General features: G+C 35.5%; 1 protein-coding gene across 5 annotated transcripts in view; it reads right to left on the bottom strand.

Annotated features, from left to right (window-relative positions):
• Positions 1 to 3,611: 3,611 nt before the first annotated feature.
• LOC136043906 (uncharacterized) overlaps positions 3,612 to 21,743 on the bottom strand; it is a 305,479-nt gene continuing 287,347 nt past the window's right edge. For all 5 annotated transcript variants that reach the window (XM_065728944.1, XM_065728942.1, XM_065728943.1 and 2 more), the window contains 2 exons: positions 19,136 to 19,244; positions 3,612 to 4,661 (listed from right to left, as the gene is read on the bottom strand). In XM_065728944.1, coding sequence (XP_065585016.1) covers positions 4,584 to 4,661; positions 19,136 to 19,244 — 187 coding nt within the window. In that variant the 3' untranslated portion in view covers positions 3,612 to 4,583. The remainder of the gene's footprint in view (positions 4,662 to 19,135; positions 19,245 to 21,743) is intronic.

The raw sequence follows: 21,743 nt of genomic DNA, 5'->3' as shown, positions 1-21,743 counted from the left end.
AAGAAAGTTTTTTTTTGTAATTGGTCTTTTAAAGTTTAGTTTTTAATAAGTTTTTGATTATTAAGACTGTTTCTTTTTGCAAACAAGGTTTTGGTTATTTTTTGCGGTCTCTGTTAGATTTTACTAATGACGCATACTGCCAAAAAGTATTTATTTAAATTTTTGTTTATCTAGGGAATCTGTCCGTTTTACCACAAAAGCCAACTGGGAGGTGAAAATCTTCATTTCGTAATAACAAGGAGGTAAAATTTAAAATCCTAGCTTCTTTAGGCTGTTGAAGTGATATTGCAGAATTGTGCTATCACAACGGAGCTAAAAAGGAAAATATTTACTTCTTTTTACTGCCAAAATTTTTTTTTCGAGTCTTGCTATGGCACTGAGGCAAATAAAATAATATCATTGATTTTTTTGGCTGTCTGTTTTGTTTTTTTGGGTTCGTTTTTTTGTGAAGCAGAATGGTTTTTACAACACTGTTGTTTTCTAGGGGATTTGTATAATAGAAACTAAATGTATGAGAAGTGCAAAAAATTATCGATTTAAGTGTTTGGATTTTGGTGAGCAAATAGTGGCCACTTTACTGCTTATTTTCATCTAACTAAGCTCTACATTATATGACAAATCACCTCTGTTCATCCTAAAACATCAAAAGAAAGACCATACTCTTTAAACTTTAATTAAGGTTCGTATAAGTATATACTTAAAACTAACTATATGAGGCAGACTACTCCTTTTAAGGTTAATCATTTAAGAAGAATAGATTTTCGAAAAATTGTTTATAAAAGAAGGCAAATAATTATGTGTTTATTTTTTTTTTTTACTAGCTGGTATTAATGGTCTCTAAATTCTTAATTTGAATTAGTGGAATGGCATGGATTTTTTTCCAACATTTAAAAATAAGAAAAATGATAAAAAGGGGAAATTAACACAACTTGAGTTGACCACGGAAACAGAATGCAACTGCAATATTACTTCAGAATTTCTTACCTTCTCAATACCAACCAGTCACGAAATTTAGATGTATTTAAATCAAAATTTTTACAGTATAATTCTCTTACTTAATACTAAATCTGAAACAAATTTCAAATTTTTATTTCTGTGCTCAACAGATATATCTAGATTTAAACGTTTGAATTGAATATCTGAAACTATTGATATTAAAAAAAATTAATTAGAAATCTCCACGTCTTGAAACCCTGAGAATTTAAACCACCAATATATACCAATCAAAAACAAAGATGACAAACACAAAATTATTTGTTTCTTAAGGAGTATTTCAACTCATATACCTAGTTTGAAGCACATACCTACATGCATCTTTATTAAATTTTCTATTTTTCTGACGATTTTGGTCTTTATTCGAATATTTTAGAATGAATGGAAGAGGAAATACTAACGAAGAACTTTAAACTGACAGGACTGGCCATTACAAACATTCACTGAAATATTGAGGTAGACATTGACTGTGTAGTCAAACAGTTTGTCATAACGAACTGTAGTAAGAAGTGATCCGACTCAATAGTAACCAAACTCTCTAGTAAACAGAATTTTGATATCAATAGTTCAATAAAAAGAATCGTATTTTTATGCTGATTTTAAATAAATAAGTTCCATCAAGTTTAGTCTTACCCATCAAAAGTTACGAGCCTGAGAAAATGTGCCTTATTTTAGAAAATAGGGGAAAACACCTCCTAAAAGTCCTAGAATCTTAGCGACAATCACACCATCAGATTCAACGTATCAGGAAACTCTACTCTAGAACTTTCAAGTTCCTTTCTACAAAAATGGGGAATATTTTGTATTTTTTTTTAGAAGTATATGTGCATATACTAAGTATATGCAAGAAGTATATGAGCATACAGGTTATCATAAAGACATAAATGCAATGTCATAGCAATGGCTAATTGTGTTAAGTTGAAACTTCCAGGACTCGATGAAAAGAATGTTCAACTGACCAAAAGGCAATAGGTTAATACTACTGCTACTAGTAGTACTACCGCTATTCAATACTATTACTAGTAATATCAACATTACTACAATACTATTACTACTACTATTACAGCTGTGCCTAAGAGTATGAAGGTGATTGATTAGGTTAGGCTTTCCATGGAGGATTTTTTCACGAGAGAACAGAATTTCCATGAAGGGGGCGCAGGGTTTTCCATCATTATTTAAAAAATAAAGGAGAAAAAAAAATTTCAACTGGAAGTAAGGAGCAGCATTAAAACTTAAAACGAACAGAAATTATTACGTGTAAAAGGGCGTTTGTCTCCTCCTCATTACCTCGCTCTTTACGCTAAAGTATTTTTAGTAATTTCAATCAATTATTCTACGGCCTTTGTGATTCAGGAGTCATTCTTAAAGAATTGGGACAAAATTCAAGCTTTAGTGTAAAGAGCAAGGTATTGACGAGGGGGCAAACCCTTTCATATACGTAATAACAATATAAAAATATAGAAGTTAGTTACGTAAGATAATTCGTAAGTTACCCCTCCTCAGCGTCCCACTCTTTACGCTGAAGGTTGACTCTGTCACAACTCTACTTTTTAAAATAATAAAAAAAGCTTAGTGTAAAAAGCAAGGCACTGAGGGGAGGACAACCCTTTTCATATACGGAATAATTTCTGTTCGTTTTAATGTCGCTCCTTACTTACAGTTAAAAAACTTGTTTTTTTATTTAATTTCTGAACGTTTTTGAATTAATGCATATTTTATTTTGGGCTCACCGCATATGAATAATTAAAACAAAATTTGCATATTATTTTTTTTTTGGCTACATGGCTTTCTGATGGTTTTGATCAGACGATTTTGATAAAAAAGGGATGGCAGAGGAGGCCTCTTTGCCCTCCGATTTTTAGTTACGTAAAAATGCAGCTAGATTTCTTTTATTTTTTTACGAACGTTTATGTTTGTAATAAACGTACGTACCTTACAAATTAACTTACGTAACCAACTTCTATGCCTCCCCCCTGCCCCATGCCCATGATTTCTGTTATCTTTCATATAACCGCATCTAAAGCAACAAAACTTCCACACGTACCAGGATTTACATATTAAGCACTGGTATTTTACATCTAACACAATAGGCGTAGGGAAGAAGGACGGGAGGGGGAGATAGCTCCCATGCCCTCTAGAACTTCAAATTTACATTAAATATTATCGAGAAATTTTTGCATGTTGAAATTTCCCAGTTGAATGTTCACTGGTAGATGGAAAAAAACTGAAATTTTTTGATATCGTTTCCAATATTGATATTTAATATTACCCAACTTTAAATGTCTGAATTGAATTCTTAGAACAAGGTGTTATCCAACCATAATGGGATTTGTGTCAAATCGCTTTTACAGCGTTTATGTTTTCTGGAAATTGAAAGTAGGATAGTGGGTTTTTATATTATAGTATTGTAAGAAGATAACATGAGTACAGCAATCCAAGATTAATGCTGAACCTAATTGATAATTTTTTGTCATTGTTGATGAATTAAGATTTCTAAAGTTAAGAAAGAACTTGCTGGTGATTAGAGTTTTTTTTTTATCAACTACAGATACAACTGCCTATGCCTATGCCTAACACAAATAACGAAAATTATATAATTTCTGAAATTAAATAAAATCTAAGTTTGTTTAATCTTTATTTAAAAATCGAAATGATAATATCGGACAAAAAGTCAAAGCAAGTGCCTAGTGAATATAAAATCAGAAACAAAATCAAAATATTCATCGCATACATGTAAGTACCGTTATTATAAATAGGAATACACAATACAAGTTCGTTCACGGACACTTGTCAAAAAGAAACAAAATCCTAATGACAAATTCACTGTAAATGGGTCGGTGCCAAGTTTTGGTTGCTGAAACCATCCCATCAATCAAAGGGTATCTTTATAGCCGAATACATGGTTCTCACCTGAGCTCCCCTCCCCCACCAAAGAGATGGATATACAAATTTTGCCCATTAGCATATTACCAATTCTCCGCCTTGGCATAAGAAAAGGTCCTGAACTACCGTGGAGGATGAATGGGACTTAGCTCAAGTAAGTTAATATAATATTAACATTTCCCCAGCCGTGAAAATGGAAATGTTCGTAGAAGAAGTTGTGTAGATTTATGTATTATGGTAATTATAAATGTCCTTGTCAATTTTGATTTTCCACTTATATTGACTGAAATTGCATTATGAGAGATATTTCTACCATCATCTAGGCCAAAATATACAAAACCGTTACATCAAGAGTTTTCATTGATATTAGGTAATTGTAAAACGAAAAAAAGGGAAAAAGAAGTACAAAGTAAGTTTTCAGCAATATTCATAAAGAAATACGGCATTTTGCGGGTAAGCCTCAAATACACATAGAACTCGTGACTAGTAGATAATTGAAAAAAATTTAAAGCTAATAGATCAGGGAAAAATCATTTTTATCCTGAAAACAAAACATTTTCATTTGGTCACTATGATTATTGTATTATCATCACTTTGAACTGCTTAAATAGGTCGAAGAAGCTAAAGGCGCTTTAATACAGGCATGTTACAAGGCACCCCATTATATACACATTTTAAATTATTTGCCAAAACATATGAGCCATCCTTCATGTAACTTGTAACCTCTGGAAGTTGTTGACTATGTCAAGTACTTTCGACTGGCGCGAAGCAAATTTCTTTGCAACCTGAAAGAGAAGAAAAGATTAATATTTTATAATTAAAGCAGCTAAAGAACGGCGAGTTTCATATAATATTCCAAGAAGAATTGTTAGCAGCCAAGTTAACTATTGTTAAATTTAATTTTTTTTTTAGAAGAAATTTGAAGCTTAATAAAAAGAAATTAATTTCATTGAGCGAATAAAAGTACTCCCCGTCATAGCGGAAAAGAAGTACACTGAAAAACGAAAATAACACAAAAATGCAGTAAAATTACATGAGAAGTCTTAAATAACCGTAAAATTAATTTCTTTTTCAAAGGGGGGGGGGGGGAGAACTCCAATTTTTTTATAATACAGTCGAAGATTAGAAGTGTAGTTTTCATATTCATTTGTGATCCATGGAGCAAAGACATCAACCATACAGGTTTGTAGGGGGAAATAATTAGCCAGGCCGGTGCCGTAACTACCATGAGTACCGCCTAGTGTGGATTCAGAAAGTGTTGGTACCTTTCTCAGTAAGTGAATACCCCCTCCCCTTTTCATTCGTTTATATTAGCATCTATTGTACGTTTGTTTGCATTGATAGTTTATTTAATTTTTGCTCGTTTTGGGTTTCATTTATGCTTCAATTGCAAAATATTTTTGTTCCGTTTTAAGCTTTATTTGCAAATTAAATTTAATCATTTATTGTTTAAAGATTTATTTATTCACTTATATTAGTACTTATTGTATGTTATTTTGCTAATTTTTTTTATTTAATTTATGTTCGTTTTGGGTTTCATTTGTTCTTTAACAATAATTTCTGGTCGTTTTGAGCTTGAATTTAAACAGGTATTTCGTATCTGCTGATCTTGAGTTTAATATGGCCTTTACTTTTCTCTGAAAACCTGTAATCTGCTGTAATTTAAGTTCATTTTAAGTTTGAATTGATTATTCGTTTAATTTGTGCTCGTTCTATGTTTGTCTTATTGCATTGCTTTATTTTGGCTTGTTAGGCACCACCATCACTCTTATCTTTTCTTGGATAAAAATGCATTGTTTGAAGAAATACTTGTAGTTAAACATTCAGGCAGTGTTTTTTAATATACTATGAGTAATTTTGATAAACTAAATCAATATATTGAAATAAACTCAGGTCTAATTCTCCTGCAAAAGGATTTTTGTTTTATCATTTTTAAATAAAATGGCCCTAGTTTTTTTAGTGAAATAATTTGGCTTCTTTAAAGGATACTTTTCTAGATGCTTGAGTGACATTAAAGAAAAATCCTTTCAGTTTAAGCTAATTACACGTTTCTTTCTTATGAAACATTTGGTTTCTTCAAAACTCTGAACAATGAAATTATGGAGATTTTTTCTAATTAAGTTTTGATCGTTTTTTATTGCAAAAACATTCCTTAATTCAAAATCAATTTTTTTTTCACCATCAGACTTTCATCGAAGTATCAAAACTAGTATCAAAGTAACAATGTCAAAGTAAAAAACAACAAAGTAAAGAAAACATTAAAGTAAGCAAGGTATCATAGTAACAATAAGCAACTTACATAACTTACAGCCATTGCACCGTAAATCGAAGTTGCCACGGAAACCACTAAGTCCAAGTATCAAAGTAAACGAAGTATCAAAGAAACAATAAGCAAGTTCCATAAATCAGAGCTGGTTGGGGTTTGGGGGGGAATAAGAAACCACCACTCACAACCAGCATATAGAGCTATCCTCTCATTTGCATTGCAAACGGGATGATATTCGGGCGTCGGGTTTGATGCTACGGGGTGGACGGGGATGGCTGTGCACAGCCTTCCATCGGTGGCCTTGTTTTCATTAATCTTAGTGCACAGCTAGCAACGCGTCCAGGAGATCCAGAATCAAACATGCCCTCTCTTCTTATACTCTTATACAAATAACAACACATGGATTGATTGAAATTACTTTATAGTAAAAAAAATCAGAGAGATTGAGAAAGAGAGAGAGAGATTGAGAAAGACAGAGAAAGATTGAGAAAGAGAGAGAGAGAGAGAGAGAGAGAGAGAGAGAGAGAGAGAGAGAGAGAGAGGAGAGAGAGAGAGGAGAGAGAGAGAGAGAGAGAGAGAGAGAGAGAGAGAGAGAGAGAGAGAGAGAGAGAGAGGGAGAGAGAGAGAGAGAGAGAGAGAGAGAGATTCTTATGGATTCTTATGTGGATGTATTCTTATTTTTTATGACATAAGACTATGTCAATAAAAAATGAACAAAAATTAATTTGAAAAACTTTTTTTTTACAAGACAAGTATTTAAAAAAAAACTAAAAAAAAAGAGCTCCATTAAGCCAAGACTGAGCAAAATAAAGTCAAGTAATCTTCCAAGCGTAAAACTACAACAGACCACTATCAATAAATAAGCGAAACTCAAAACAGATGGAAATTACAATAAACAGTTGAGTCAAACCCAAAAAGAGCAAAAATTAACATGAGTAGGGCTGACGACCCCTATGCCTTCTCAAGACCAGAACACAATATGCACTTTACTGGACATCTCAAAATTTCTACAAGATGGATTTCAGGAAAAAACGATGTGCGGGGGGTATCCGCCCTCCGATCATTCTGAATCTTAAACACGGCACTAGAAGGTTTGATTATCAATCCAATGAGCTCCCTCAAAAGCTTATACGATCACCCTTTCCATATATAGCTTATTATATGTCCCCAGGGTATAACTTACAACCCTTGCCCTGATGGGTCTGGGGGGCGGGGATTGTCATCATCACAGGCATAATATCTGAAGCTTTAAATTATGGTGAAAAAACTCAAAATTTTGATTGGGTGTGCTTGGGGAAACGTGGGCGTGGAAGGGGGGTTAGTTGCCCTCCAATTACTTTGGACTATTAAAGAGACCCTAGCCATTTCAATTTTCAATCAAATGAGCCCTTTTCGAAGTTTCTACGACAACTCCTTCGATACGAAGTGCCCTGGTCTAAAAGAAAAAAACAATACATTGTGCCCACATCGCTCTTTACTTGCAGTGCTATTGCGCTGTCTCTGATAGATAACCCCCCCCCCCCCAAAAAAAAAAAACAAAACAAAAAACAACAGAACTTTCAATTTCTTATCGTTTGAGTCCCCTCTGATGTGTATACTACCATCTCTTCCATGAAAACTTTTTCCCCCTGGGCATAAGTTAAAACCCTTCCCCTGGGCTGGAGGGGGGTGTTTTGAATTCGAGCAGTTTGTCATCTGGTCGTTGGACTATTTCAAACTAAATGGTTATCTCAAATTTCGATCAGATTCATTTTCGGAAAAGAGAGGTGGGGGTACCCTTCCATCACTTTTCATGACTCTTAAAATATAAATAGAACTTTCAATTTCGAATAAAATGAACCATCGCTGAAGTTTATACGACCATCCTTTACATTTAACCTTATATACCCCCCAGGCAATAGCTTACAACAATTGCCCCGGACTCTGGGGGTTGTCTCGACCCCGGAATTTTCGTTATTTGATCTTTAAAGTATTTTAAACAAAATAAGTATATCAAAATTTTGATCGGATACATTTGGGACAAAGGTATATTTTTTTTTCTGGTGGGGGGCTAGTTGACATACGATCCGTTTTGACTCTTAATAAGGGAACTAGAATTCCGATTTACAACCGAATGAGCCCCCTCATAAACTCGAATGAGCCATAATTATTTACAATACTTGCCCCCGTGTTCTGAGGAATGTGTTATCTTGGAATTCTTGTTATATGATCTTTGGTTTATTTTGAACAAATTAGCAACATAAAAATTTGATCGAACGTATTCGAGGAAAAGAGATTTGGGGGGGGGGGATGGTTGCCATCGGATCACTTTTGACTCTTAAAAACAAAATTATAAATTTCAATTTTAAATCATTTGAGTCCCCTCTGAAGTTTATACGATCACCTCTTCCATAAAAAAAAAAACTCTATATGCCACCAGGGCATAAGTTACAACCTTTCCCTTGCGGTCTGGGGAGGGAGGTTATGTTGACCCGGAAGTTTTGTGATCTGATCGTTGGACTATTTTAAACAAACTAGCTATCTCAAAATTTTGATCGCATGTAATTCGGGAAAAGAGGGTGTGTGGGGGGATAGATGCCCTATGGTCACCTTTGACTCGTAAGAAGATGACTGACACTTTCAATTTCTCATCAAATGAACCACTTCTACAGTTTATACCACCACCCATTACATATAAGCTTATATGCCCCAGGGGCATAACTTAAAATACCTGTCCCAGGGCTCTGGGAGGTTGTGTCGACCCCAGAATTTTTTTTTTCTATCTACTTCTGAACTATTTAAAAAAAATTACTATACATTTTTTTTTGATGGGTTCAGGGAAAAAGAGCGCTCGGGGGGGGGGGGGGCTAGTTTCCCTCCGACCTTTTTTTTTACTCTTAAAAAGACTAGAATTTTTAATTTCCAATCAAATGAGCTCCATCTGAAGCGTATGCGGGTACCCCCTCCAAAAGAACCATATATGCCCCCAGGGCACAATTTACAACGCATGTCCGCGGTTATGGGGGGTTGTGTCGACTGTGGAGTTCTTGTCATCTGACTTTTGAAGAATTTTTAACAAAGTAGGTATCTAAAAGTTTTTATCGGACGCATTTGGGGAAAAAAGACAAGGGGTGGGTTCACTTTTGACTCTTAAAAAAGGCACTAGAGTTTCCCGTTTCCAATTGAATGAGCCCCCTCCGAAGTTTATACGACCATTCCTTCCATATGAGGTGCTTCTGGGAAAAGAAACATAGAAGCCTTATGGCGTGGAAGAAGAGCTAGTTTCCCACTAATCTGTTTTGAATCTTAAAAATGAACTAGAACTTTCAATTTCCGATCAAATGAGTCCTCTCTGAAGTTTATACGAGTATCCCTTCCATAAGAACCATATATGCTGCCAGGGCATAACTTAAAACGTCTGCCTCCGGGCCCTAGGGGGTTGACACCGTGACACACATTTGACATTGGAACTATTTTTAACGAAATTGCTATCTCAAAATCTTTATCTGATGCATTTGGGGAAAAAGGGCGCGGGTGTCTAGTTGCCCTCCGATCACTTTTGAATCTTAAAAAGGGCACTAGAACTTCCGATGTCCAATCGAATGAGACCCCTCCGAACTTTATATGACCACCTCTTCCATATGAAGTGCTTCGGGGAAAAAAATAAAATAATTAAACATTGGAGCCGTATGGCCTTTACTATTGCATCTGATTTCAATGTCAAATCAAATTAAAAGAAAACCAACATTATTTGCTTTTCTTTGTTTTGACCAAAACTGTCTATTCGTCACACTGCAGCCTGTGATAGCCGCTTTTCAAACAATGAATTATCTTATCAGATTCTAAAATGACATCAGCTATATAACCATGCAATGGGAGTATTATTCCTAATTTGTACTTTTTTTTTTTACAATGGTGACAATTTTAATGGCAGATAGTTGCATTCGCGTAAATTCGTCTCGGAAGAAGGAGTGAAAACTGAAAAAAAATAACGACAACGTGAAAAATAAACAAAATGTATGTAAATGTAGTAAACAGAAAAAAAAATATTTTAAACTGTGCTATTGTTGAAGAATGACAAAGGCAGATTTGGAACTAATAAAAAAAAAAAAAAAAAAAAAACGAAAAAAAGAGGTTGAAGAATAAAAGGAACAGCACTCTCACAAAAATCCTAACATAATACCCCTACTTTTTTAGTTTTTTTCCACCAAAATTTTGACTCGTCTACGAGTAACCGTCCTAGACGAGTGGCTAACGCGTTAGACTTGGAATCCTTTGTCAAAAGGGCGGGAGCTCGATTCCTGGTGTGGCCGGTTATTTGGTTTGGAACAGGGGTCAGTAGTGTTACTCTGTAAGGTCAGCCAGAACCAACGCAGCTGTAAAAGGGTATGTGGAGAAATCTGGGGAAGGTAAGCCGGATGGGTGTGCGAAAGCACGGGATGGGTGGCCCCCATCCCCCCATTGCACTCCCTGGCTGAAGGGCCTTGAAACAGAGATCAGCACCGCCGATAGGGACTGTAAAATTTCAATGCTTTTATTACTTACCAAAATTTTGACCAAACCAAAATTCTATATTTTAACCGAATGTGATGGGTTATATTTCATTACCAGAGATGCTGTTCCCTAACATTATTTGGCTTTCTAGATAATTAGAACTTTATGGGCTTTTGCAATTATGCGTCACATCCTCGTTTGGCTTATGGAAAAAAAGTTAAGAAATGGGAGCCTTTGATAAAAAAAAATGTAAGCCCCGTATATTTACCTGATGAAAAGTAATTCTGCACATATTTTACAGTTTGTGCCCTATTTACAGATACATTAGAGAATTGAAATCAAGCCGAAATAATTCGACATTTGATAATCAAATTTTAAAATTGGTTATTCAGGTTGTTTCGAATTATAACACAAACACATTTTCACACGCAGATCAAGGGTCTGCTTAGGGCAAATACTGATCTCCTGATTCACTGCCCTCGGCTGGGAGTGTGGCTGGGGGGCCAATGCTCCGACGCTTCCCGTGTTTTTCCATCTAGGTACCCATTTGGGACAGGGTCAACTCTTCCTGAGCTTACTGAGTCACGCCGCTGACCCCTTTCCAAACCAAATAATCAGCAACACAAAGACTCGAACCCCAGCCCTTACGGACACAGGATTTCAAATCTAGCGTGGAAACCACTCGGCTAGGACAATTTAAAATTAAATTAAGTAAAAAACAAGTTTTTTTTTAACTGAAAGTAAGGAGCGACAATGAAACTTAAAACGAAAAGAAATAAATCCCGTATATAAAAGGGACTGTTCCCTCCTCAACGCCCCGCTCTTTACGCTAAAGTTTGACTCTTTCTCTCAAATTTACTTTTTAAAACAGTAAAAACTTTAGCGTAAAGAGCGGGGCGTTGAGGGGGACACAGCTTTTTTATAGTTATTCTATGACTTTTAGGGGTGTTCCCCTATTTTCCAAAATAAGGCGGATTTCCTCAGGCTCATAACTTTTGATGGTCAAGACTATATTTGATGAAACCCATATATTCAAAATCAGCATAAAAATCCGATTCATTTGATTTATCTATTAGTATCAAAATTCAATTTTTCAGAGTTTCGTTTACTATTGAGCCGGGTCGCTCCTTACTACAGTTCGTTGCCACGAACTGTTTGATTATTCAATTAACGTCAAGACGTCAAACAAACGCCAATCGACGTGAACAAACGCTGAATTATAAAATCAACGTCAAGATGTTGAGTAAACGCCAATCGACAGGACACAAAAAAAAGAAAACAAGAGCTAAGAGCTCATATGGCACTTGTGACGAGGCGAGAAGAGCTAAGAGCCAAGAGATCATATGGTATGAGCTCTAACAAAATTCTATGAATCAATAGATTGATTTAAAAAGGAAAATAAGAGGCTTAATGCCGGTCAAGATTTAAAATAAGAGCTCTGAGTCACAAAAAATTTATTAAGATCCGATCACCCACTCGTAAGTTATAAATACCTAATTTTTTCTAATTTGTCCTCTCCCTTTTGCCCCCCAGATGGTCGAATCAGGGAAAACGACTTTATCAAGTCAAATTGTGCAGCTCCCTGACATGCCTACCAATTTTCATCGCCCTAGCACGTCCAGAAGCACCGAACTCGCCAAATCACTGAACCCCTCCCCCCAACTCCCCCAAAGAGAGCGAATCCAGTACGATTCTGTCAATCACGTATCAAGGACATTTGTTTATTCTATCCACCAAGCTTCATCCGATTCCTCCACTCCAAGTGTTTTTCCAAGATTTCCCCCTCCAACTCCCCCCAATGTCAAAAGATCTGGTCGGGATTTGAAATAAGAGCTCTGAGACTTGAATTCCTTCTAAAAATCAAATTTCATTACGATCCGATCATCTATTCGTAAGATAAAAATACCCCAATTTTCATGTTTTCCAAGAATTCCGGTTTCCCCCTCCAACTCCCCCGAATGTCACAGGATCTGGTCGGAATTTGAAATTAGAACTTTAAAGCACAAGATCCTTCTAAATATCAAATTTCATTAAGATCTGGTCACCCTTTCGTAAGTTACAAATACCTCAATTTTCAAAATACACCCCCCCCCCCCAATTCCACCAAAGAGAGCAGATCCGATCCAGTTATGTCAATCACGTATCTTAGACAGGTTTCTATTCTTCCCATCCAGTTTCATCATGATCTCACCGCTTTAAGTATTTTCTAAGATTTCCGGTCCCCTCAACTGCCCCCCCCCCTCAATTACGCTTGATCCAGTTGAGATTTAAAATAAGATATCTGAGTTACGAGGTCCTTCTAAATATGAAGTTTCATGAAGATCCGATCACTCCTTCGTAAGTTAAAAATACGTCATTTTTTCTTATTTTTCAGAATTACCCCCCCCCCCCAATTGAGCGGATCCGTTCCAATTATGTAAATCACGTATGCAAGACTTCTGCTTATTTTTCCAACCAAGTTTCATCCCAATCCCTCCAATCTAAGCATTTTCCATCATTTTAGGTTTCCCTACCCCAAACTTCCCCCAATGTCACCAGATCCGGTCAGGATTTACAATAAGAGCTTTGAGACACGATATCCTTCTAAATATCAAATTTCATGGAGATCCAATCACCCGTTCGTAAGTTAAAAATACCTCATTTTTTCTAATTTTTCAGAATAACCCCCCCCCAACTACCCCAAAGAGAGCGGATCCGTTCTGGTTATAAAATAAGAGCTCTAAGACACAATATCCTTCTAAACATCAAATTTCATTGAGATCCGATCACCCGTTCATAAGTTGAAAATACCTCATTTTTTCTAATTTTTAAGAATTACTCCCCCCCAACTACCCCAAAGAGAGCGAATCAGTTCCGATTATGTCAATCATGTATCTGGGACTTGCGCTTATTTTTTCCATCAAGTTTCATCCCGATCCCTCCACTCTAAGTGTTTTCCAAGATTTTAGGTTTCCCCCCTCCAACTCCCCCCAATGTCATCAGATCCGGTCGGGATTTAAAATAAGAGCTCTGAGACACAATATCATTCCAAATATCAAATTTCATTAAGATCCAATCACCCACTCATAAGTTAAAAATACTTCATTTTTTCTATTTCTTGCGAATTAACCGGCCCCCTACTCCCCCCCAGATGGCCAAATCGGGAAAATGACTATTTCTAATTTAATCTGGTCCGGTCCCTGATACGCTTGCCAAATTTCATCGTCCTAGCTTACCTGGAAGTGCCTAAAGTAGCAAAACCGGGACCGACAGACAGACAGACAGACAGACCGACAGAATTGGCGATTGCTATATGTCACTTGGTTAATACCAAGTGCCATAAAAAGAAAGAAGGGAGCTAAAAGACATATCGACGCATTCAAAAAGAGAGGCGCATCTCATACTTCTTTGAATGAAAATAATAAAAAACAATTTTTTTTTAACCGAAAGTAGGGAGCGACATTAAAACTTAAATCGAACAGAAATTATTTCGTATATGAAAGGGACTGCTTCCTCATCAACGCCCCCCTCTTTACGCTAAAGTTTCACTCTATCTCTCAGCTCTTCTTTTTAAAACAGTAAAAAACTTTAGCGTAAAGAGCGTGGCGTTGATGAGGAAGTAGCACCTTTCATATACGAAGTAGTTTCTGTTCGTTTTAAGTTTTAATATCGCTCCTTACTTTCAGTTAAAAAACTTTTTTTTATATTTAATTTCTGAACGTTTTTGAACCAATGCATGTTTTGATTTTGGCTCTCCGCAGAGGAATAATTAAAACGAAATTTGCATATAATTTTTTTTGGCTAAATGACTTTCTCATAATCTTGATCGAATGATTTTGAGAAAAAAAGAGCGGGGGAGGAAGCCTAGTTACCCTCCGATTTTCGATTAATTAAAAAGGCAACTAGAACTTTTAATTTTTTACGAATGTTTTTATTAGTAAAAGATATACGTAATTTATGAATTAGCTTACGTAAAGAACTTTTGTATTCTCATTTTTTTATTACATATATGAGGGGGTTCGCCTCCTTGTCAGTACCTCGTTCTTTACACTAAAGCTTAAATTTTGTCCCAATTCATTAAGAATGACCCCTGAATCACAAAAGCCGTAGAATAAATAGTTGAAATTACTAAAAATACTTTAGCGTAAAGAGCGAGGTATTAGGAGGAGGTGAGCCCCTTATATAGGTAATAATTTCTTTTTGTTTTAAGTTTTAATGCTGCTCCTTACTTCCAGCTGAAAAAAGCTTTTTCATTTTTATTTTTTCATTGTGTTTTTTTTCAGTAATGCTAGTAAATCCTGCGCTCCCTTCATGGAAATTTTCTTCCCCCATGACAAATTCCTCGATGGAAAGTTCCCCCAGCATATCCCCCTCTTCTCAACCCCTTCCCCAACCAAACACTTCTCCTGAAAACGCCTGTACACTTCCCAATAAGCATTACTATATGTAAGCACTGGTCAAAGTTTGTAACTTGTAGCCCCTACCACGGGGACTGTGGTGGAGTAAGTCATCCCCAAAGACATAGTTATAAGGTTTTTCGACTACGCTGAATAAAATGGATATATCAGAATTTTGATCCGTTGACTTCGGGAAAATAATTAGCGTGGGAGGGGGCCTAGGTGCCCTCTAATTTTTTGGTCACTTAAAAAGGGCACTAGAACTTTTCATTTCCGTTAGAATGAGCCCTCTCGCAACATTCTAGGACAACTGGGTGGATACGATCACCCCTGGAAAAAAAAAAACAAGAAAAAAACAAACAAACAAATAAACACGCATCCGTGATCTGCCTTCTGGCAAAAAATACAAAACTATAATTGATATAATTTTACGTTAAGTTAAACAAAATAAACAAAAACATCACCAAAAAGACACCAAAAAAGAAATAAAAGACTGTATCGTCGAGCCCACAACAAAAGGGCGTATCTAAAAATGTTCTCATAAGTCATCATTTTGATTTATGTTCTCAAATTACACTTGTAGAGATATATTCACCTCATTGGAGATAAGGGAGACCAATCAGACAAGGGAACCAATTGGGAGGGGGAGGAAGCAATTTGCCCCCTATGTTAAAACACATATTGTCCCCTAAGATTTCCTGTGGAGCTAACTAATCCCAGTGGAGCTTGCTACTTGGATTAAAAATCTTGCCAAAACAGGAGATGTAAAATTTTATTGTCTTTTAATACAAACTTCTTAATAAAAAACCACAGATCGTCAGTAACTCTCGATGGTGGCTAGTCACCTACAAGAATTAGTTAATGAACCCTTTGACTTTGGGACAGTCAGCCGACGCTGATGCTTGCAAAATGGTTTTAAGGTATCGAATCCCTTAAAGACTAACTGAAAAAAATTTTGAACACAGAACCTATAGAAATGAAGCGAAATTATCAAGGTATTCGAATTTCTTCAAGTCATTCAGATATATTACTTTCCTATATTTCCGCGTTAAAAAGAGTCCTTAGATTCATTGGTGTGTTTTTGTACGTATTTTCGTAAGTCGGTCACATTACTGTAATGCAGGTTATTTTAAAGTTATGCACGTTAATGCACATACTGTTCTATATTTCCACGTTGGAAAAAGTGCTTTTATTTCATTGGTTTATCGTGTTGTGAGACCAACACTTTGGTTTTATCGTGTTTTTTTTCCTAGCACCCCAATTTCAGCTTATTCCTAGAGAGTGGTAAGGGTCTGACCTCTGCGGTTTTTACGGAAAGTGTGGACCTTAGGCCGGATTGATGAATATGACTTCGCATTTTGTAAAGCTTCAAAGAACTCTTGCCTGGGGCCAAAAATCAATTGCTACAACCCATTTCTGTTCGTGATTTTAACCGAGTTTATCATTCCTTTTTTTGCACTTGGGATTGCAGTAGAGAAATGGTATCAGTTGTGCCTCTTAAATTTTATACGTTCTCTCATTGCTAAAGGGATTAGAGTTTATCCTTTGCTCCTTTCTAAGTGATGACGTTAGAAACTTGGCCTACGGCAAAAAAGTCCACTTTTGAACTAAGACAGATAGATTTTTTTTGACGGCAGTCGATAGCTCTTGATGAGCTGATCAAAGTATATGTCATCCCTTTTCTGGTAGAACAAGAGCTAAGAGCTCATATGGCACTTGTGACGAGGCATGAAGAGCTAAGAGCCAAGAGCTAAGAGCCAAGAGCTCATATGGTATGAGCTCTAACAAAATTCTATGAATCAATAGATTGATTTAAAAGGAAAATAAGAGGCTTAATGCCGGTCAGGATTTAAAATAAGAGCTCTGAGTCACGATGTCCTTCTAAATATCAAAATTCATTAAGATCCGATCACCCACTCGTATGTTATAAATACCTAATTTTTTTCTAATTTTTCCTCTCCCTTTAGCCCCCCAGATGGTCAAATCTGGGAAAATGACTTTATTAAGTCAATTTGTGCAGCTTCCTGACACGCCTACCAATTTTCATCGTCCTAGCTGGTCCAGAAGCACCAAACTCGCCAAATCACTGAACCCCTCCCCCCACTCCCCCAAAGAGAGCGAATCCAGTACGGTTCCGTCAATCACGTATCAATGTCATTTGCTTATTCTATCCACCAAGCTTCATCCCGATTCGTCCACTCAAAGTGTTTTCCAAGATTTACCCCTCCAACTCCCCCCAATGTCGAAAGATCTGGTCGGGTTTTGAAATAAGAGCTCTGAGACATGAATTCCTTCTAAATTTCAAATTTCATTAAGATCCGATCATCTATTCGTAAGATAAAAATACCCTAATTTTCACGTTTTCCAAGAATTCCGGTTCCCCCCTCCAATCCCCCAATGTCACAGAATCTGGTCAAAATTTAAAATTAGAGCTTTAAAGCACAAGATCCTTCTAATTATCAAATCTCATAAAAGATCTGGTCACCCTTTCGCAAGTTACAAATACATCAATTTTACAAATTCCCCCCCCCCCCAACTCCACCAAAGAGAGCAGATCCGTTCCGGTTATGTCAGTCACGTATCTTAGATAGGTTTTTATTCTTCCCATCCAGTTTCATCCTGATCTCACCGCTTTAAGTATTTTCCAAGATTTCTGGTCCCCCCCCCAACTACCCCCATCCGATGACGCTGGATCCGGTTGAGATTTAAAATAAGCGATCTGAGTTACGAGGTCCTTCTAAATATGAAGTTTCATGAAGATCCGATCCGATCCGATATTTCCAGTACCCCCCAACTGCCCCCCCCCAATTACGCTAGATCCGGTTGAGATTTAAAACAAGAGATCTGAGTTACGAGGTCCTTCTAAATATGAAATTTCATTAAGATCCGATCACTCCTTGGTAAGTTGAAAATACGTCATTTTTTCTAATTATTCAGAATTAACCCCCCCCCCCAATAGAGCGGATCCGTTGCAATTATGTAAATCACGTATCTAAGACTTCTACTTATTTTTCCCACCAAGTTTCAGCCCGATCCCTAAAAATCTAAGCGTTTTCAATCATTTTGGGTTCCCCCACCCCAAACTCCCCCTAATGTCCCCAGATCCGGTCGGGACTTAAAATAAGAGCTTTGAGACAGGATATCCTTCTAAATGTCAAATTTCATTGAGATCCGATCACCCGTTCGTAAGTTAAAAATACCTCATTTTTTCTAATTTTTCGGAATTACCCCCCCCCCCCCAACTACCTGAAAGAGAGCGGATCTATTCTGGTTATGTCAATCATGTATCTAGGACTTGTGCTTATTTTTCCCACCAAGTTTCATCCCGATCCCTCCACTCTAAGTGTTTTCCAAGTTTTAGGTTTCCCCCTCCCAACTCCCCCCCCCAATGTCACCAGATCCGGTCGGATTTAAAATAATAGCTCTGAGACACGATATCCTTCTAAATATCAAATTTCATTGAGATCCGATCACCCGTTCGTAAGTTAAAAATACCTCATTTTTTCTAATTTTTCAGAATTACCCCCCCCCCCCCCCCAACTACCCCAAAGAGAGCAAATCCGGTTCGGTTATGTCAGTCACGTATCTTAGACAGGTTTTTATTCTTCCCATCCAGTTTCATCCTGATCTCACCGATCCCTAAAACTGTCAAAATGTTAACTATACCTATTTTTTTAAAGACAGTTTTACATTTAAAATATGATGGAAAACATTACCAAAAAAAGGCACAATTATAATATTAATATAAATTAATAGGCACAGACAGGGCCACGGAGGATGGAGAAAATCAGAAACATAAAAAAGCATATAGCCTTTTTAATTTATACAGAAAACCAAAGCAAAACAATATTTGGCATAGTTCGACCCTAAGTGGGTGTTGGGTCATGGGTTTTCTCATCATTTAGTTATCGGTGATGCGCTATTACAGAAATGGCAAGAGTTTCTAAAAGAAAATATACATCTAGGTTGCCCAATTAGAGCATTTCAGGCAGGGACTAATCGCCGTGAACTAAAAATTCGTGTACTATATTTTTGATAGTATTAATTAAAAAAAAAAAACAGAGTTATGCTGAGAGAATTTCAATACAACATTAACTTCAGATTTGTATTTTGAGCTAAGAAAAGTTCTTCAAAAATTACTCACCTCAGTTTCTTCTGAAATTTTTGTTGTGACATTCGTGTTTTTCTGCTGAACACTGATTCTCTTCCATATATTATTTGCATTCTCTAATCCACTCTCCAGTCGGAGAGCACTAAAATAAATAAAACTAATAGTTTAATATTTAAATATCACGGCCGATGTTGAGATACTTAAAAAGTAAGTTAGAAATTTTCTGCCAGCTATTGATGGAATTTTCTTACCCTAAAAGAATATCCAGTTATTCTTAGGCCGGTGTTTTGATTTTAGTTCAGTGCTAGCTTTTAAAATTTTACAGATATTGGAAAATATCACAGGTTAGTTTATTTTATTTTCGTTATAGGTTAGTTAAGTTCGTTATTATGTTAATTAATTATGATTGCAGTTCAGTGCTAGCTTTCAGAATTTTACAGATATTGGAAAAATATCATAGGTTAGTTTGTTATATTTTCGCTATAGGTTAGTTAAGTTCGTTATTATGTTAATTAATTATGATTGCAGTTCAGTGCTAGCTTTCAGAATTTTACAGATATTGGAAAAATATCATAGGTTAGTTTGTTATATTTTCGCTATAGGTTAGTTAAGTTCGTTATTATGTTAATTAATTATGATTGCAGTTCAGTGCTAGCTTTCAGAATTTTACAGATATTGGAAAAATATCATAGGTTAGTTTATTTTATTTTCGTTATAGGTTAGTTAAGTTCGTTATTATGTTAATTAATTATGATTGCAGTTCAGTGCTAGCTTTCAGAATTTTACAGATATTGGAAAAATATCATAGGTTAGTTTGTTATATTTTCGCTATAGGTTAGTTAAGTTCGTTATTATGTTAATTAATTATGATTGCAGTTCAGTGCTAGCTTTCAGAATTTTACAGATATTGGAAAAATATCATAGGTTAGTTTGTTATATTTTCGTTATAGGTTAGTTAAGTTCGTTATTATGTTAATTAATTATGATTGCAGTTCAGTGCTAGCTTTCAGAATTTTACAGATATTGGAAAAATATCATAGGTTAGTTTGTTATATTTTCGTTATAGGTTAGTTAAGTTCGTTATTATGTTAATTAATTATGATTGCAGTTCAGTGCTAGCTTTCAGAATTTTACAGATATTGGAAAAATATCATAGGTTAGTTTATTTTATTTTCGTTATAGGTTAGTTAAGTTCGTTATTATGTTAATTAATTATGATTGCAGTTCAGTGCTAGCTTTCAGAATTTTACAGATATTGGAAAAATATCATAGGTTAGTTTGTTATATTTTCGCTATAGGTTAGTTAAGTTCGTTATTATGTTAATTAATTATGATTGCAGTTCAGTGCTAGCTTTCAGAATTTTACAGATATTGGAAAAATATCATAGGTTAGTTTGTTATATTTTCGTTATAGGTTAGTTAAGTTCGTTATTATGTTAATTAATTATGATTGCAGTTCAGTGCTAGCTTTCAAAATTTTACAGATATTGGAAAAATATCATAGGTTAGTTTAATATATTTTCGTTATAGGTTAGTTAAGTTCGTTATTATGTTAATTAATTATGATTGCAGTTCAGTGCTAGCTTTCAGAATTTTACAGATATTGGAAAATATCATAGGTTAGTTTGTTATATTTTCGTTATAGGTTAGTTAAGTTCGTTATTATGTTAATTAATTATGATTGCAGTTCAGTGCTAGCTTTCAGAATTTTACAGATATTGGAAAAATATCATAGGTTAGTTTGTTATATTTTCGCTATAGGTTAGTTAAGTTCGTAATTATGTTAATTAATTATGATTGCAGTGGTAGCTACAATGTAGTAAAGAATGGACCGCGGCTCATGGTAACCAAAATTTAAAAACAGTTCTGAAAAAAAACTATTAAGTGAGCAACCATTTTCATTTGAAACTTACTCAGGAATGGCAATTATGATTTTTGATTAAGCTTAAGGGTAGAGTTTATTCCGAGAACAAACTTATGGGAATTCCAAAAGGTAGCCTAAAACCCTCGAAAATAGTGTCAGGTCGAAATGAAAGCTCACCATTCGAACCATCATTGTCAAAAACCCACAACAGGAGAGTTAAAGACACCGGAACAAGAAAAAACAAGTTTTTTCTTTGAAAAACAAGAAAAATCGCTATTTTGCATGGTTAGCACTGATCCTCTTTTTTGTTTTTCTTAATATTGATTTTTTTTCGTAGCTGCTATCGGTGCACTTTAAGAGTGGTAATTTTTCGGTTATTTTTTGGTAATCCTCTTTTTTGATTTTCTTAGTATTGATTTTTTTTTTCTTAGCTGCTATCGGTGCACTTTAAGAGTGGTAATTTTTCGGTTATTTGGTTATTTTTTGGTAATCCTCTTTTTTGATTTTCTTAGTATTGATTTGTTTTTTCGTAGCTGCTATCGGTGCACTTTAAGAGTGATAATTTTTCGGTTATTTGGTTATTTTTTGGTGATCCTCTTTTTTGTTTTTCTTAGTATTGATTTTTTTTTTCTTAGCTGCTATCGGTGCACTTTAAGAGTGGTAATTTTTCGGTTATTTGGTTATTTTTTGGTAATCCTCTTTTTTGATTTTCTTCGTATTGATTTTTTTTTTCTTAGCTGCTATCGGTGCACTTTAAGAGTGGTAATTTTTCGGTTA

This window comes from Artemia franciscana, chromosome 2 (genome assembly GCF_032884065.1).
Source record: "Artemia franciscana chromosome 2, ASM3288406v1, whole genome shotgun sequence".
NCBI classification, from domain to species: domain Eukaryota; kingdom Metazoa; phylum Arthropoda; class Branchiopoda; order Anostraca; family Artemiidae; genus Artemia; species Artemia franciscana.
Note: the sequence above shows the minus strand (reverse complement) of the source record. Positions and strands in the feature narration are given on the sequence as shown.